At 35.4% G+C, this 19,139-nt stretch overlaps 1 protein-coding gene across 3 annotated transcripts in view; it reads right to left on the bottom strand.

Annotated features, from left to right (window-relative positions):
• The window catches only part of FNDC3A (fibronectin type III domain containing 3A), a 224,862-nt gene that overhangs the window by 92,083 nt on the left and 113,640 nt on the right, over positions 1-19,139 (bottom strand). Inside the window, exon 1 of one of the 3 annotated variants that reach the window (XM_054445861.2) lies at positions 1,208-19,052. The exons of the other annotated variants lie outside the window; for them this stretch is intronic. Within the exon in view, the coding sequence (XP_054301836.1) occupies positions 1,208-1,214 (7 nt within the window). The 5' untranslated portion in view covers positions 1,215-19,052. Of the gene's footprint in view, positions 1-1,207; positions 19,053-19,139 lie in introns of those variants that run through there. 3 annotated transcript variants of the gene reach the window in all.

Here is a 19,139-nt window from a genome sequence, read left to right as displayed (position 1 = left end):
TCCCGAGTAGCTGGGATTACATGCATGTGCCACCATGCCTGGCTAATTTTTGTATTTTTAGTAGAGACGGGGTTTCACCATGTTGGCCAGGCTGGTCTTGAACTCCTGACCTCAGGTGATCCACCTGCCTTGGACTCCCAAAGTGCTAGGATTACAGGTGTGAGCCACCATGCCCGGCCAGATTTTTTTTTAAAAAGACAATTTATCGGTACCATATTTAATGCCTAAAATGTTGTGAAGTAACATTTAACACTGAATGCAAACCCCTATTGTATGAACATAATAAATACAAGTATCGATGTTTAGAACTACAACGTTTACAGCATCTCATGTCTGTTGTTATTCCTGTGTCTATAGTAGCGAAACCTTAAAGCCTTGCATATTTAATGATGTAAATGTTTGATTAGCTCTTTAGTTCCAACAATACTTTTTAATTTAGAAAGTAACAGAAAATTAACTACAAACTGACTTAAATTTGTATGCAATGAGGGAGATTTTGTCCCAATGAAGAAACTCAGATCCTACTGTCAAATGTATACGTGGCACAAGAGTAGCAATACCTGAACAACTGTGCATACACTTAGTAGCTCCTTTATAATCTATGTGATTTGAGCATGATTTACTCCAATCATGGAGCTATTAAGGATACATTTCCTATTTCAAAAACCTGCAGAAGAGTAAACAATTCTAACCAATTGTCTTAAGAAATTTGAGAAGCTCCCCACCCCAGCTTCTTAAAAAGTGCCATCACTGACTTAAAGATATTTCATCTAATATAACTTAAATTCTTCTTTATCTTTCCTTGTTAATACACATTCATATTTAAGAGTTTTTTTTAAATAAAATTACAAATTTGTCCAGGAGTTTTAATTCTTAAAATGCAACGTGCTGCTGCTGTGCTACACATTCTCTATAAGCCAGCGTTCACAATGGCTTCCAAATAATCTGATGTCAATTTTCAGATTTTAGCTCTAGAAGAAAAACCTAGTAAAATAAAGATCCTAGAATGGAATATTCCGTGGAATACAAAATTACAAAATAACTCTACATAGTCTAACCTTTTTGTAATTACATGGCAACAATTTACAATATTTTATGGCGATGATATTTAGCGTCTATTTTAAAAAACACACGGCATGACTTTAGATTAATACAATGCTTTCTGTCTTAAAATAAAAGCAGAATGTTCGAAAACAGCAAATCTTACCACTCATTTTGTTTTTACAGTAGCAGCAGAGAACAAGAAAATCCAACAAGGAAACAGCGTAGTACACGTTAACAGCTTTAATTGGAGAACAGCTTTTTTTTTTTTTTTTTTCTGCAAGGCTGTAAGAGGAAAAGATCCTTTGACCGAGTCACGTGATAGCCATCATGTGACCTGCAGTGACCCAGGAAAGGGGAAGGGGGAAAAAAAAAGCAAACGTTCCCGCTTGCAGCATTTCTGATATAGGAAAAAAAAATGATTAAATGATTTCTACTGCTGCTGCCCTGAATTTGACCATCTTTCAGACTTCCTTATGAACCAATTCAAAAGCTCATCAAAGTATACTTTTCAGAAATATATATTTGATGTAAAATGATTCTCTTTGTGTTCACTTCAGTAACACCACAGGTGCTATCTTCTAATTTTTTACTCATGCAGCCTGCCGCTAATTTTCATTTAGAAAATTTGAGATAATATTAATTTAAAAGATTCAGTCTGAAATGTCATTGTATAACATAATTCTCCATACTCAATCCTTAAGGAATATCCACAATACACAAATAATTGTGTATAGAATATAGGTTTGATAGACATGTGTCTCAAAGGTGGGATTTACGTTTCAGGCTGTTACTTGCCTCTTAAGAGAATAAAGACTACCACTTTCATTATTGGTTTTATTTTCTTTCTGATTTTTTTTAAATTTATGATTTAAATTAAAGTGCAGTTGCTCAGTAGATGGCATTCTTACTCATATCCATGAATCTGAAAAGACAGCCTCAGGTGCAGGTTCAGAGTTCTCTATCCAAGAACAAGTAGAGACCAGAAAGGAGACCAAAGATGTCCAGTTACAACAGGAAAGAAGAATAAGAACTTTTGGAGATCTTTCATTACTTTAGGGTGCTATGTAACTTCAGAGGAAATTTATTAACAGCTAACAAAAATATACAGGTAATGATAATGACAGTGGTTTGTAACAAGTTGTACAGTGGAAAGAAAGTGAATTTTGGTATTAAAAGATATATTTTAATAACAGCTTCAGTATTTATCAGCAAGGCAATTTACTGCTCTTCTCTGAGGTCTTAGCTTATTTCAGTGACAAGGTTAATCAACATCATAGCATTGTTGTGAGAATGAAATTAAATAAATTTAAAGTATCAAGTATATTCGTTGATGATACTCAGTAAGTAATAGTTATAATATGTAAAAGTATGATCACCATGTTTTCAAAAATAACCACATAGTGCAGAGTACATACTAGGCATCATTTGGAGTGTTTTACTTGCGTTAACTCACTTAATCCTAAGAAGTGAAGTGAGCATCATTTCCAGGTAAGAAAACTGAAGCAGAGTAACTTGCCAAGGGCACAAAGCGAGGCAAAGGCAGGATTATCTAATAGTAAGGCTATACTTTTCAAAAAGTGTAAACTATGTTCAAAGGCCCCATCTCACACAAAGGTGGAAAATAACTGGCAAAGCACAACCTAGAGAAATAGGTCTCAATAAATATACGTAAGACACCCCAGAGGAGATAAGACAGTAAGGGCCTATTCTTACAAGTGGGGAAAGGTAACTGTTAACTTCAAAATTCCTATGAAAAGGCAGGGTTGCCCTGAAAAACGAGACCAAAGGGCAAGGAGTCTCCTGGTCTCAACAGAATGTACTCATATACGTTAGACCCAACCTCCCTGCAAATCCAACCATGTCTCTGATCTTCAGCCCCTAAACAAAAAGCAAGCCTCTGCAGCCCACCTTCTTATTTTGGCTCAAATTTGCGCACAGCTGTATTTCTATTTCTTGACTATTTAACTTATCATCTCCTTTCAATCCTTTCCATTATGCTCACTAGAAAAGAAACTTTTTTTTTCCATTATAAATAAATTCTCCTATATCCTCAACCTTTTTACGGAACACTTGTTCCTGTGTTGCCTTGAAATGAAGCACGGATGTCCTGTAGAAAACTTTCCCCAGCATGCCCCAGGAGCAGAGACTTCCTATCTTCTCCTGAAGCAGTGTTGGTAGTCTGCAGATACTCCAAGGCTGCTTCCCTTCACCACTGTTGTTCCTGTTTCATGCTAAAGTTCCTTCTTCCTTGAGATCACGGCATATGTGCATACAACCCTCTACCCCTTCTCAATGCTTTAAGGCTGAGTCCTCATTTATTGAGAACTTTGGCGCTGTGTTCAATTTTGTCTTCTATCCCAACTCTTGTCCATCAGCATGACTTTTATGTCCAAAATCTAGGCTTAAAATTCCTTGAACTTGTGTCTTTCATTCTATTTTTAGTAACCCATGTTCAAAGATACATCCTGGAACTTATTACTTAGAACTCCACTATCTCATCTTTGAAATATCAAACTTACACGTGGCCATCATATCTTTCTTTCATCTCTCCAGTTCTCTTTCTTCTACATTTGTTCTTCATAGTGATCTCCCTTTTCTCCTGATCCAACACTGCCTTCACAGCCTGATTTCCTTTCCCATCCATGTCTTCCTTTGACTTCCCCATCTCCTGAAAATCTTCAAGTTCAATCAGTCTTCTCTTACACCTGAGCTGTAGAAATCAAGTGGTACTCAGACTGGCATGTTTATAAATTTAGTATCTTCAGCCTTAACTCAGCTGTCAGCACTGCTCAGGAATCCTTTCATGAATCTTTCCCTGGTCAATCACTTACACTGTTTTCTAGGGTGATTATCAGAGATTCTCGTTACACTTTAGGAGCCCTCCCCAACCTGACTTCAACCATATCTCGAAATTGAACTCTTCACATTATTTGACATGAAACTGAACTCTTGATGTTATGGAATTGAACTCAATGTTACATACAAACTTTTCTCATTCCTTTCCCCTATTTGTAGAAGAAGCATTGTTCCTTCACTATAACTCTATGTAACATTAACTCTATAACATGACTCTATTTTCTGACCTTACACTCACTTTCACATTTTAAATAAAATTTTGATTATGCAATATTTGATACATACAAAAGAAAATAGTGCAAGTCATTAAAGTGCAAGTCATTAAAGTCATTAAAGTGCAAGTCATTAAAATCCACCATCCAAGCCAAGAAACAGATCATACCAACACTGTTGCATCCATGTGCTCCTTCACCATCTAATCCAACACTTTGTGCCACTCATGTCTCCATTATCCTGAATTTTGAGTTTATTCTTATCTTTCTTTTAAAAATAATTTCCTAACAAAAAAATCACATATATCCCTAAACAATATTATGATTTCTAGGACTTATCTATGTAGTTTCATATAGCTGTAGTTTCCTCATTTTCATTTATGTTTTTATGTAAATAACTATAATTTGTTTATTCTGTCATTAGCTTTTGGGCTCTTTTCAGTTTCTGTTGTTGTTTTTTTTTGCTTTCATTCACTTAACAAACATATATAGATTATCTACAATGTGCCAGATACTGTTCTGGGCACTAGAGGAAGAAAATAATAACATGGTAAATAAGTAAATCATATTCAAGTAAATCATGAAGTATATTTGAAAGTGATAAATGCTATAAAATAAAAAAGAGAGGCTGGGTGTGCTGCTTCGCGCCTGTAATGCTGGCACTTTGGGAGGCTGAGGTGGATCACTTGAGCCCAGGAGTTCAAGACTAGACTTGGCAACATAGTGAGACCCCGTCTCCACAAAAAATCTCAAAAACTGAGTTGGGTGTGGTGGTGCATGCCTGTGGTCCCAGTTATTCAGGAGGCTGAGGTGGGAATCTCGCTTGAGCCTAGGAAGCTGAGACAACAGTGAGCTGTGATCCTGCCACTGCACTCCAGCCTGGACAACAGAGTGAGACCCCATCTCAAAAGAAACAAATAAAACACAGTAGGGTAAAAAGGATTTTAAGTACTAAGATAGGCTGATGGTGAGGGGGGAGATTGAATATTGCAATTTAAAATACAGAGATCAGTTTAGGTTTCAATGAGAAGGTCACATTTGAACCAAGACTTGAAAGAAGTGTGGGAGTGGGCCATATGGATATCTGAGGGAAGAACATTCTACACAGAGGGAGCAACCAGTGTAAAGGCCCTAAGGGGGAACATGACTGGCATGTTTAAGACTTAACAAGGACACCACTGTCACCAAAGCAGCATGAGTGAAGCGGGAGAAAAGGAGTGAGGTTAGAGTGATTAAGAGGGAAATGAGTTACACTCTGTTAGGCCTCACAGGTTACTGTATGCTTTTGCTTTGAGTAAAATAAGAGCCATTGCTGGATTTTAAAACATGATCTCAGTTATATTAAAAAAATTCATCTGACTTATACATATTGCTGGTAAGTATATGGTACAACCATTTTGCAAAACTGGCAATATCTACTAAAGTTGAACATATGCATACTCTACGATCCAGTAATTCTACTTTTAAGTATATGGACAGTGGAAATGCTTACATATAACACCAACCGAAGGATGTAATTTAGAACATTCATAACAGTACTAATTTTAATAGCACAAAAGTGGATGAAGCATATTTGGGGATGATTAGGTATTCAGATTTGGACATGTTACGTTACAAATGTCTATTAGTCATTCAAATGGAGATTTCAACTAGCAGGCAGTTCATTTTACTATTCTGGAGTTCAAGGAAATACTTACCTAGTCTAGAGATACAAATTCCAGAGTCTTTGGTAGATAGGCTTTAAATCCATGAGACTGGATGACATCAACAAAGGAATTAAAGTAGATAAAGAAGACAATCTAATGCTATCTCTTAGACAGAAGCATGGATCAGAACACTGCTGCTATCTCTATGTCTCTCAGCCCACATGTGCAAATGTTTCTTTAAGGTATGTACCTAAGAGAGGAAATGCTGTGTCTTAGGGTTTTGTGAATGTTAGTTTTTATAGGATAGTGCCACATTGTTTTCCCGAGTATATTAATTTATATTCCTACCAGCCAGACATGTATAAGAAGTTCCACTGATTCACATTCTCTCCATTACTTGGTATTTAGATTTTTAAATTTTTGCCAATCTCACTTTGATCTTATTTTGCATTACCCAGTCCATGTTTTCCACCCATTCTTCTACTGGGTAGTCTTTTTTAAAAAATAGATTGGGAAGAGTTTTTGTGTATTCTGGATACTAATTCCTTATGGTTACATTGGTTGCAAATATACTCTTCCTAGTTTATGACTTATATTTTCATATATTTTATGATGTACCAAAGTTCTTAATTGTAATGAAGTCAAATTTACTGATCATTTGATAGTTAGCATTTTGTGTGTTTGTATCCTAAAAAAACTTTCTCTACTCTGCAGTCATGAAGATACTCTCTCTTTATTATTATTTTTAAGTTTATCCTTTCACATAAGTCTTTAAGTCTTCAAGCATTAATTTTGGGGTAAGGTATGAGAAAAGGATCTGATTCCATTTTAATCCAAATGGATAACTAACTGTCCCAGCATTGTTTCTTGCTCCCTATCCCCTAGGACATGTCTCTTACTTTTTGTGGGCACAACAATGCAATTAAAATTGTCTTACAGAAGATCTTTTTTTAATAAGAGGATGGTACCCAGAGCAGAGCATCCATTCTACCAAATGACTTGAAATGGAAGTCTCCAAAATCACATTTCTTTTCTTTTCTTTTTTTTCTTTTCTTTTTGAGACGCAGTCTCACTCTGTCACCTGGGCTGGAGTGCAGTGGCCTGCAAGCTCCGCCTCCTGGGTTCATGCCATTCTCCTGCCTCCGCATCCCGAGTAGCTGGGACTACAGGCGCCCGCCACCATGCCTGAGTAATTTTTTGTATTTTTAGTAGAGATGGGATTTCACAGTGTTAGCCAGGATGGTATGGATCTCCTGACCTCCACCCGCCTGGGCCTCCCAAAGTACTGGGATTACAGGCATGAGCCACTGCGCCCGGCCCCAAAATCACATTGCAACCCACCATAATCAGGCTTTTGTTCAGCCCACTCTACTGAAACTGCACTGGCAAAAGTCACTGAGATCAAATTCTTACTTACCAAATCCAATTAACACTGCTGACAACTCTCTTAAATATTCTTCCTTAACTTCTGAAATACTAGTTTCTCCTAGTTTCCTTTCTACCTCCTGATCATACTTTTTCAATTTCTTTAATGGCTTCTTGTCTTCTGCTCTTCCTTAAGTGTTTGTTTTCCTGGGAGTTTTGCTCTTGGTCCACTTCCCTTATTCTACATGATCTCTCAAGATGATCTTATTTACTACTCTCATGAAAGATTATCATTCTGTATCTCATCCAGACTTTTTCTTGAGCTCTAGATCTATAATACTTAATTTACATAAAACTCAAAACCAGTTATTTTTTCCATCAATAGTCACTCCGCCTCTGTGTTTCCCATGATAAGTTAATCTTAAGCCAGAAATGTGAGAATGATCCTAGACTCTGTTTTCCCCCTCATCTCAATTTCCACATCATCTATTTGGCTGACAGTTTTATCTCCTAAATATCTCTCAAATCCATGTTCTCTTCTACTCCACTGCTATTGCCTTAGCAGCACTAGGCTCTTTCTAGAACTATTCCAGTATTCTCCTAATGGGTCTCCTTGCCCCCAGTCCCTAGCAATTGATACATCTCTCACACTAATGCTAACCTGATCTAAAAAACAAATTTCATTGTATCCTCCTCTGCTTATAACCCAGAGACCATTCTGTATTGTGATGAGATGAAGTCCAAATTCTTTACTGTAGCCTACTATGTTTCCACATGAACTGGGTGATGCCACTCAAGCTGGTAAAATACCAGTCTATCCTTGTCAATACTGTGTGAACCACATTTGTTTTCACTGGGATCAAAATGTCTTCAAGTGGAATTTTGTTACTATTTTGCTATTTTATCATTCATTTTATTATAATTTGTTATAGCCTAAACATAGGGCAGCATAAGGTAGTGATGAAGAACACGGACTCTGAGCTAGCCCGTCTAATTCTAATGACAGCTTATAGCTGTGAGACCTTTCAAGTTACTTAACCTCTTTGTATCTTAGTTTTCTCACATGTAAATTGGAAATAATTATTCTATTTCATAGAGATATTATGCAGATTAAATAAATTCATATTTGTACAGCACTTAGAACAGTGTTTGGTACACAGTAAGTGCTTAAGCAATGTCACTTAAGCACAGTGCTAGTGCGTGTATTGACAAGCCTACCTGAAAATCAATAGTTCAGGAATGGTAGTTAACATGTTAAAATATTATGAAGAAATCCAAACAATTGCTATGACATGCCATGCTATTAAGATAGCTCTCTGCAAAATATTTGAGATAATATTACAAAAATAAGCAGGTACATTTTTAAGTTTGCTAAAATTATCATATAATTAAACAAGAATGGGAAAATGAAAAATATGCTGGTCACTGCATAATGCATTCCTATAAACTGTAATCTCCTCAATGCGTCCTCTGTGTTTATTCCTATAGAAAAATTGTTTGACACATATACTCAAATTAACGAGGTCTTTAGGAAACAAAAAATACATGCATTCTGTATTGTCCTCACTATAACCAAAAGGTCCTTGAATGTAGTGACCACGTCACTAACACTGAGGATGAGAACTCTGTGGCAAATGGGAGAATAGTAAGGGTATGAAGTTAAGTCTTGTTAAGTTTTCTTAGAAGCGTTCTGAAGGTAGGAGTCAATATCGCCTAAAGCACACAAAAAGCACTGACATTTGGATGGAAAACCCAACACTATTATGCCCTAAATATCTGCTAGTTACATATAATAAAGCAAAATGTACCTATATTTATCTCACTGAAACTATTGTGAAGAAAGATCCTAAACTGTTTCTAGTAAGTAAGGGATATTATATGGAAAACAATCAGTGAATTAGTAGCTAAACCCATTCCAAAAGACAATTTAAGGTGATTTAAGATATATGTAGCACCAAAACCAAACCAAAACACAAGCCATGATAAATTGAAGAAAAGGGAAAATTAATATAGAAAAAACAATAAGAATAAAGAGTAAGCTTAAAAAAATCAAGAAAAAAAAGCTAGGCTTGCTTCTTGCCTGTAATCCCAGCATTTGGGGAGGCTGAGGTGGGAGGAATGCTTAAGCCCAAGAGTTAGAGACCAGCCTGGGCAAAATAGTGAGACCTTGTCTTTAAATAAATAAATACATAAAAATTTAAAAAGGAGGGAGGCTAGTCTTATGCTCTTACTAGAGGATGAGCAATAAAAGCTCTCTGCTTTGTGTAAGCTGAAACATGATTAAAATCAGATACCAAGGACCATGCTGTCAAGTTGGTTAAGTTAGTTCTTCCCTTCTGCAGTTTAAGTATTGCCCACACTGCCATACAACATGATTCCAATGATTTGGCTTAAAAAAAAAAAAATCTAAAGCAGGTATCGTCCAAGATGACTTCTACCATATATAAAATTCAGTAAAGCATCCACAAATGTCTAACTTTTAGCAATATGTCCTCCAAAATAGTTGCAAAATGAACAGCTACAACAGATGAATCAGTTGATTTGCAGAAAAAGATTGTCAGCTATGAGGCAAATTAAAAGTAAGAAGAGTTGATTTTGATTTTTTATTTTCCTGGCAAACCAGATCAGCTGTTTATTAAGGCTGCTGTTAGATTATAATAATCAGGGTCATTTGCATGTCCAAAAATTTAAAAGGCAGACTCGTTCAGCTAAACAAAGAGTGGTTTCAGGTCACTAAGATATAAAAGGATGGGATGTGAGGTACACTCTTCTATTCTTCTACCTATTTTTATCTGATATTTCAAAAGACTGACTCTGACCCTGACTCTGATTCTTGTGGCAGTATTAAAGTGCAGGTTCTGAATAAGCATCTAAATAATATGTGTTAAACTCATGCAGCTTAGAGCTTAATTGACACATGTCCACAGAGTCAAGGGACCAAGGAAAGATCAATGAAATCTGCAACTAACCAGGTGCTCCATGGGAAGGAGTCTATTGCCGGGGAGTGACTGACAATGAAATAAGCAAATAGTCTTAAGAGAGATAAGGGGAGTGAAGAATTAGAAACTATAATTTTGTCCTTGGGCACAAATCAAACCTTGTTTCTTCTCCTTTTAACTCTTTCTCATTTTCTCACCCAGGTTTTACCTCTTTTCCCGTTCAGAGGCCTTAATCAACCTGCATATCTCACCAGATAGTCGCCGATTTCTTTCTCTATAATTTTCCCCTTTACTTACACTAAGATGTCGATTCAACAGAAGTTTTACTTTACATTATACATGCTAATAGGAAAGCAATGTGAGGATCAGTCTAAGGCCAAATATATTTTGGATTGATTTGAGGGGTGAGGGTGCCTGGATAAGGTTAGGAGGTTAGATATTAACTAGAAAATGGTCAATACAGAAGTTATCTGTGTTCTAAGTTAGTATTTCCCAAACATTTGGATTTATGTGCCAGCAAAATTTCAAAACAAATTCTGGGGACTCATTAACCAGCTTTTCATTAGGCCAAGTAAAGACATTAAAAGTTAAGAAGAAATTAAGAATGGACAGAAGGAAGTCTATCCTATATTGTCACATCAATTCATAAAGAGAGGATACTGTAACTTCAAACATTATAAAAGATTTAACTTCAGAATTTTTAAAAAGTCTTAAGTAAATAAATTTAACTTAATGAAAAACCACTACATTATCTGTATTATTCCCATTTCCTAGACTGATGAAATGTCCCTACATCTATGGATAAGGGTTTGGGAATAACTCTTAGCAGTAAGAAGGATAGGGATTTATCTTTCAGGCTGGCTGAGCTCTGGTGACAGGAAGAAGGAGGAAACAGAGCAGAGGTAGGATAATTATATTATCATCATCCAATCAGGAACACTTCTGAAAGTGAAAAAGGGGGCTAAAAATAATTAAAAATACATAATTTGTTATGTTTCTTTATTGACTGATATATTTTAATTACACTGAGGGAGATAAAGTTCTAACAATCTATCGAAAAATAAAATGCTTTATTAAAAAAATATGCAATTACATTAAAGAGCATTTAAAGGTATTCTTCATATTGAGTATCTGAATATTGGAGTAATATAAACAGAACAATTATTCTTAGTATATATGTATTTTAATTTCTTAGCTACACCTGTCTTTAATTCCTTATCACTGGTATTTAATTGAAAAATTTCTTCTTTCAAATAGTCATCTTAATTTTTAAAATAAAATTGCTTACAATGTTGTATTTTATGGTTTATAAACTTAAAGCTGCTGATACCTTCAATTGACTCTTTTTTGTAATATTTTAAGACTACAATGTTTATATTAAGAAAAACTGTTTCTAAGGTGCTATCTGGTAAGCTGGGAGCATATCTGCTAAGTGGAGGATACTCTCAGTTCTATTTTTTGTTTCTTATTGAGATGTGTAAATACTTCAAATATTTTTACAATATTAAGTACTATAAAAACGTTAAATATTTTTACAAATCTCACTGAATTGTCTTTATTTTTCTTTTGCATGTTTCACCAAATTTAGACCTTGTTTTTGAGCTCATTATTGCTGAGAGAGTTTACTGCAAAATAAAAAAGTACTGCCAAGTAACAGTTATAGATTTACACAATACAATAAGTGATAAAAATCATTCAAGCTATTTTTTATATATTCAGTGGCAGAAATATTTAATTTCCTCATATTTATTTATTTAACCTATATGCTTCCCACTGGTCCTTCCACTTGGTGCCCTGGTGACACCAAGTGGCCAGCAAAGACAGCAGCATCAAATACTTCTGCCACTACCACCAGGAAACTGAAAGGAGTTAGTTCCCAGTCCTTTAAATTTAAGCACACTTTCACTCACTGTTAATTAAGACTTGCTTCTGGCAAGGGTCAGGAAGAGAGAATGATTTATTTTGGGTTGTCTAAGATTTAAGCACAAGTTAAAGTGACAAAGAGACGGATGAGCTACTTACTAGATAGAGATCAAGGCGGAAGCTGGAAATTCAAAATGGTGGTCAACCAAATCTATCACAACTTATTTTAATGAACTACTAATAATACTGTTTTAAAAATGATAAATCCGAGACAAATGTCATACCAGTTAGATATCAAGATGAGGCAAAAACCAGAACTATCTTAGACAAATTGGGATATAAGGCCCCCCTACTAATAAGGAATGCTTACTTATTAAGGCTATGAAACACCTGGCAACATTTATTCATATAATAAGGCAGGCAATTAGTGTAGGCCTTGATCTAGGAACTCACCAAATTGGTGAGTCAGAACTTGGGAACAGAATAAGGAAGTTACAGAAGAAAGAGAAAAGATCAAGGTCATTATTCATGCTTAGATGTTTAGAGACCTTTCTTTTCCTTGGAAATTTATTATTCTTTTTAAAGTTTGGATAAAGCAGAATGCTTAAATTAGGGGCCTAAGTATGATTCAGAATTGTGGATAATTTCATTTATCTGTGTACAAGTAACTGAAAATTTCTGTGATTAAATTTGCAGCACAATTAGATGTATCAGTGACAAACACTAAGTAGAGTACATTTGAAGAATGACTTATGGCTAGAATCTACCTTTAGCACTAAATTGAACTGCATATAAATGGAAAACTTGAAGGAGATGTGTTTACCAAGCACCTGTTTCTAAACAAGAAATTATTTTTAGTGCACTTGTTTAGAAAGCTGCAGAGGCTGTAATATTAATGTCCATGAATGCAGCAGGTTGTGAACATTACTATTTTTAGTATCAGCCTAATATGAACAATGATGAATCATTCTTTTGTTATTTTAGTAGGAAGGAGCACTTAGGATTTACTGCAGCACATTAGGTTAACTATGCCTCAATAACTGAACACCCACACTTTGACATCACACAGGCAGTGATATGGATCAGTGACGCAAATCCTGTCAGGATCAAACATTAAGGCCACAGATTGAAAAAAACTGCTCAAGTGACAAAGCAGGCTAGTCATCTACCATGCAGACTGCATTAAATCAGTACTGCTAGTGTCAAAAAGGGTTGTGCTAGGTTCTCTTTTTACATAATAGCTAAACTTTTTTATTTTAATTATAGATTGCCCATACAACAGAATCTATATGTTAGTTTCCTCACAGCTTCTGTGCTTTAAGGTCTGGGCCATTAGAAACATGTTTTAAGGTTCTACTAGCCATATGAATTATCTGTAAAAAGGCTTCTGTATCTAGGCTTTTTAGACTATCTTCTGCAGATATGTTGCCATTTATTAAGCATTTTATATAATATGCTGTGCTTGACAAAATATCATTTTGATTCAGATTTGGAGCACTACACTACGGCCTTACAATTCACTGCAATTTCAGGGTCTTCTTCCCGATAGTCACTTCTTCTTTGGGCCTATAATTTTAAAACTTTATTAGTCTTTTCGGGCATCAAAATATCAATTTTTTAATGGTTACAGCTGGATGGCTTCTGAGTAATCATATGTATAAGGTTTCAAAATATATTATCCCTGAATTAAACATACCCACACCTAATTGGAAATCTTCTCTTCTATAAAAGGAACAGAACTTACCCCTGGAGGCTTGGCACAGAATGTTCACATCCTGCTGTAGGTTCTCTCAAAAAGAAACTAGGCCTGTACACTTAAAGCATTACCCTTCCTGTTAGTTTATGTTTTAAGACTGGCACTTCCCAGGGGAACTGGAAAACCAAATGGAGATCAAAGCTAGAGGCACATCTAATAACCTTTCATTCTGTCATCACTACTCTGACATAGACTAACATGAAAACGTGCCAAGGGCCTTTTCCCATACCCTCAGGCTTTTGCTTTGGGGGCATTTCCTCAACCAGTGTTGTTTCTTAAGAAAAACTGTTAAAAAAAAATGTAAAAAAGCAAGGGCTTTCCCTCATTCTAAGTTTTTTTTTTTTTAACTGCTAATCATCTAAAAGAAATATTTGGAAAATATAAAAACTGAGACAGCTGTTCTCATAGTTCTTCTTGACTGTGAAATTTGTAAATCATCCTAGTTTCTTCTCACCCTCCAAACTGAGCCTCCAGGTCTCATTCTTATTACTATAGTTTTGGTTATCCCCTGCTTAAAATCCTTCAATGGTTCCCTGTTCCTTTCAGAATAAAATGTGAAATCTCTAGCGTGGCATATAATGGTATTTGCAAAGTAGCATATATTTTTAGTCTCATTTTCAGACACTCTCCCATGCAGTCTCTTCTCCAAGCTACCTCTCTAATCAAAGCTTTTCCGTTTCCTCTAATCTGTGTGTGCTTGGGCTTTGCACATGCTGTTCCTTCTGTCTTGAAGATATTTTTCTATTTTTTTTTTCCTTCTGGCTAACTTCTACTTCTTCAAGCATCATATTTTCCTAAGCACTCAATGACTTCCCTATGCTTGCTCAGGTATTCCTACCCTGGCCTCCCACATGAATTCCACCATAGCACTTAGCATTGCCTTCTTTGTTTTAACTGTGGGTTACTTTTCTGTCTGTCCTACTAGGCTGTGAGGCAAGGCCTAAGTCTTTCAAATAACTGTCAAGAATGAGTTGTCCCTCAGGACATGAAAAGGGACTTAAAACAAATTCTCTCTCCAGGGAAAAGAGCACACATTCAGTGACTGTGTTTTCTGTGTTCTAGCAAGTAGCTGAACACAGAAGACTGGACACAAAGAAGTGAGAAACTTCAGCACATTAAGACTAAAAATAATATTAAAATATTGAAATATGATGGTATTTTACTATAATGATAAAAGGATTTTCCAAAAATATTGAAGGATTACATGATAAAGCAGAAGGGAATGTCAAAGACAGAACTCTGTTAAACCATAAAGAATGGAAACAGGATTTGATTAAAATTCATTCTTTAAAAGTGAATGAACATCTTCAAACAACGGTATCACATGGGTTTTGGGATCAGAGAGTCCAATGCTAACTCTACTCAACTCTGGTAGAGTCATAATTTTAACCTCTGGAGCCATAGAGAAAATAACATACCTGTAAAGAAATCCTGTCCTGCAACCATTATGTTATTTTGTGATTCTTATGGTTAATGGTGACATGTTTGGATGCACTTTAATCAAAGACCATAACCACAGTCAGGAGCACAAGTCACACTTCTCTAGATACAGGAAGAAACTTTCTGAAAAATGAAATTATGCTTAGTGTTTGTTGCCATAACAGAGGAAAACTTAGAGAATGAATCCTAGATAAGTTGGAGAAGAATGATTTTTCTATCTCTATATATCTAGGTAGTGTCTAAAAATCACATCCAACATGTTGCCATACAAACAAAGGAACCAGGAAAGATCTTTTCTGTTTCCTAGAACATTTTCTGCAGATGATACAAAAGCATGTAAATGACAGTAGATAAATTCACGGTAGTTTCTTTATAACGTTATGTAAGTATTCTCTGGACATCCTAGCCTCATCTCAGCTATGCTCCTGGAACAAAATTACAAAGGTTTGCCCCTGGGTTAGAATGCTTAATTAGTACTTCCCTGAATCAAAAAATGTGGTAGAAGTTACTACAAGGCTAAACTAAGTCTCTGTGTTTGTGATTCAGTTGTCCTTCTCACCAGGATATCCTTCTAATGAAGCTAACTTTGGAGAGTATGGTTTTTATTTTTAATAAGGAAGGTGACCTTTCTAGACATTCTTTCATAGTGTTAAGAAAATAAATCCTCAAGGTGTAAAGATTCTCTGCCTTGAGTTTCTTTTGTATTTTATTTTATTTTCTTAGGCTAGTCAAGTGAAGCAGTGGGAGTGGAAAGGAAACAAAGAAATCCATAACGGGATGTGATCAATTAGTTGTAAACACCACTGCATTTGGACCAGCGGGTTTCTTATCTATCCCGAGTGTCAGAATCCTTTAAGCCAGTTCTATATTATGATATGAAATTTAGACATTTCTTTTCTTCCACTCCCTTGATTTTTGGAAAACTGATGGACGATAATGATGTATTGATAACCTTCGTATGTCTGATTTTTTAGTTTTTACTAGTTTAAAAATCCACTTATCTGCACCAAAGACAGTATGGTATCTCATTTTCCTGAATGAGCTTAGGGTCTTAATTTTTAAAAAAATATACATTTTTAAATAAAGTTGCACTAAACAATTTAAAAGGGGTTAAAACTTCACTTGTATAATTATTTATGAAATTCATGTTGACATTATCAAATTATATGTAAAGTATAAAGAAGAAAAACCTCCTATAATCCTACCATATACTTGGAGGAAATGTGCCACAATTATTTTCCATGGATCTGTATTTTCCATGCAAAAGTAATGTTTTTTCTTATTACAAAAGAGTTAATTTTGTTGAAATCCTTAATAATATATATCAAATAAATGGTCCTGATTAAACCAAACACCTAATTAATAAAACTTTTTAATCTTCCATTTTTGAGAGAAAAAGAATAGAGCAGGCTCACCCTGTAAGCGTCCTCTTGGAAGTATTTTCTAGTCCCTGGATTGGTTTGGATGCTCTTGCTATATGCTTCCATAGTGCCTTTTCTTTTTCTTTTTCAATCACAACACTTCTCTCACTTCATCAATTCCTTAATCTTCTGTCTTTCCTAGGAAACTGTAAACTTCATGGGAGTCAGGGATACAGTCTATGTTGCTTATCACTACAACTCCAGTGTTTTGGAACAGTGATTGCAAATATTAGGTTAAGAATTATTTACATAAAGTAATGGGTTTAAAAAGCAACCCCCAGGCCATATTCTAATCTAGATTCAACTCTACCTTCTACATAATCTACAACTATATAGTACAATCAGTATTATTAACACTTACAATGATTTAGGGCACTGAAAGACTGAATTATTTTCAGTATATTCTGCTTACCATGGCTGAATTTGTTATTCTGTAAATATTTTCAGTAAAATGAGTTGGAAAAAGGTTTCTGGTTTTCAGTTAATCAGAAAGGTATTTTACAAGGACACTCTGTGCTTAGGTTAGGGTTTAAAGCACACACTTTTTATGCCTATTGTTATTAACTCTAATAATATCATCTTTAGCAAAAATATCTTAAAACCAATTGATGAAGATTTCTTTCCAAAAAAGTAGAATCAAATGATATTAGTCACCCCACCCCACCTCTGCCATTTAGGGTAATCAAAATTAAGGTATTTCTTAGGTATAAATGAAGAAAGAGCCTTTTTCAAACTCTCATACTCAGCGTTTTTTTTAAACATAAAATCTGTATCGTTCACTCCTTAAAATTGTTCCAGTGAAATCACTCCTCAAAACAGAGGATTAGTAAAGGAAATAAAACATGTTCTCTCAATGCTCTGAGGAAAAACTACATCTTGCAATTAAAAGCAAAAGAGATTCTGTTTGCCCCAGCATCATGCAATATAAATCATGTAAAGCTAAATGGCACTTTTTGATAGAGATAGTCTTGAGGTTCAAAGATAAATTTATGAGTAGAGTATTTGGTATAATAATTTGGTTTCAGCATTCAATTTTGAAATATATTAAATATTTCACAAAACAAGTACATGGTTTGGAGGAACTTAATCACTGTTGAACTATGAGTAGAGTACCGTCTTAGGTACTCTATGTTTGAGAAGTCACTGTAAAGTAACTGTTAGAAGTATGCACTCTGCAGCCAGACTGCCTAAGTTCAGGTCGCAGCTGAGTCATTCAGTAACTGGTAACTACAGGTGAATTATTAACCTGTGTCTCAATTTCTTTGTATATAAAATGAAGATAATAGCTAGCTGAAAGGGTTGCTGGGAGGACTAAATAAGTTAATCACATGTAGAGTGTTTACAACACTAACTGGTACTGGGATCGTTCGATAACCATTAGCTAACATATATGCTAATTAAATAACAAAGTCACTTTCTCTCCCTTTTTTCATTACTTGAGGATCTATAAGGCAATGTCTGTGCAATTAGAAATGACTAAGTGCTGAAATAAAAACAATTCTATTGTTACACGCCTAAAATAAGTAAATAAACATTTACTGAATTTCTATATGTAAGGGGCAGTTGTTAAGTGCTACGGGAAGGAGAGCGGAGGGGAATGTAGCCTACAAAGAGTATACTACCACTGTATCATGGTTTTGTATCATCAATCAGTTGAGAAAGACTGATGTGGGCCTACACATCTGTATGTTTAAACTCCCCAGTTGATTCTAAGACATCTTGGTGCAGGTAAAAATTATTCTTTAGAAATCAAAAAGACCTTCATTTGAGTTCTAGATCCACCAATAACTAGGTATGAGGCTTTTTATGAATCTCAGGTTCCTCTCTTAAGATTTAAAGTTGATTAATGCAATCAATGCATACAACACAATCTAGGCAGACAATGAGCACCTAATTACATTATTAAAGATGGACTCTAAGACAGAAAAAAAAAGACAAATAACAATATAGACCAATAAATAACATGCCAGATTAGAGATATAAGCCTGACAATATATATATATTACAAGAAATTAAGGAGCACTTTTTTTTTTTTTTTTAACATTGGAGTGGTCAGAAAGAGTCTCAAAATAGATGTAACTAATATTGGGTTTTGAAGGGCTGGAAAAATTCAGAAAGCTCTCACCTGTATGTATGCATGCTCCTGTGTGATTTTTGTAAGAAGGAACAATGTGAACAAAGGTATGAAAGGAGGTGTGATGATTAATACTGAGTGTCAACTTGATTGGATTGAAGGATACAAAGTACTGATCCTGGGTATGTCTGTGAGGGTATTGCCAAAGGATTTGAGTTAGTGGGCTGGGAAAGGCAGACCCAACCTTAATCTGGATGGGCACAACCCAATCAGCTGCCAATACCGCTAGAAGATAAGAAGGCAGAAAAATGGAAAAAGAGAGACTGTTGAGACATTCCTTCTAAGGTGAAGGATAAGTTGCTGCATTTGGCCCCTCCTACAACCAAGAAAGAGGCACAATGCCTAGTGGGCCTAACTGGATTTTGGAGGCAACACATTCCTCATCTGGGTGTGTTACTTCAGCCCATTCATCAAGTGACCTGAAAGGCTGCCAGTTTAAGTGGGTTCCAGAACAGGAGAAGGC

Source organism: Pongo pygmaeus, chromosome 14 (assembly GCF_028885625.2).
Source record: "Pongo pygmaeus isolate AG05252 chromosome 14, NHGRI_mPonPyg2-v2.0_pri, whole genome shotgun sequence".
Taxonomy (NCBI): domain Eukaryota; kingdom Metazoa; phylum Chordata; class Mammalia; order Primates; family Hominidae; genus Pongo; species Pongo pygmaeus.
The sequence above is the reverse complement of the archived record's forward strand: the minus strand, read 5'-3'. Positions and strand labels throughout refer to the sequence as shown.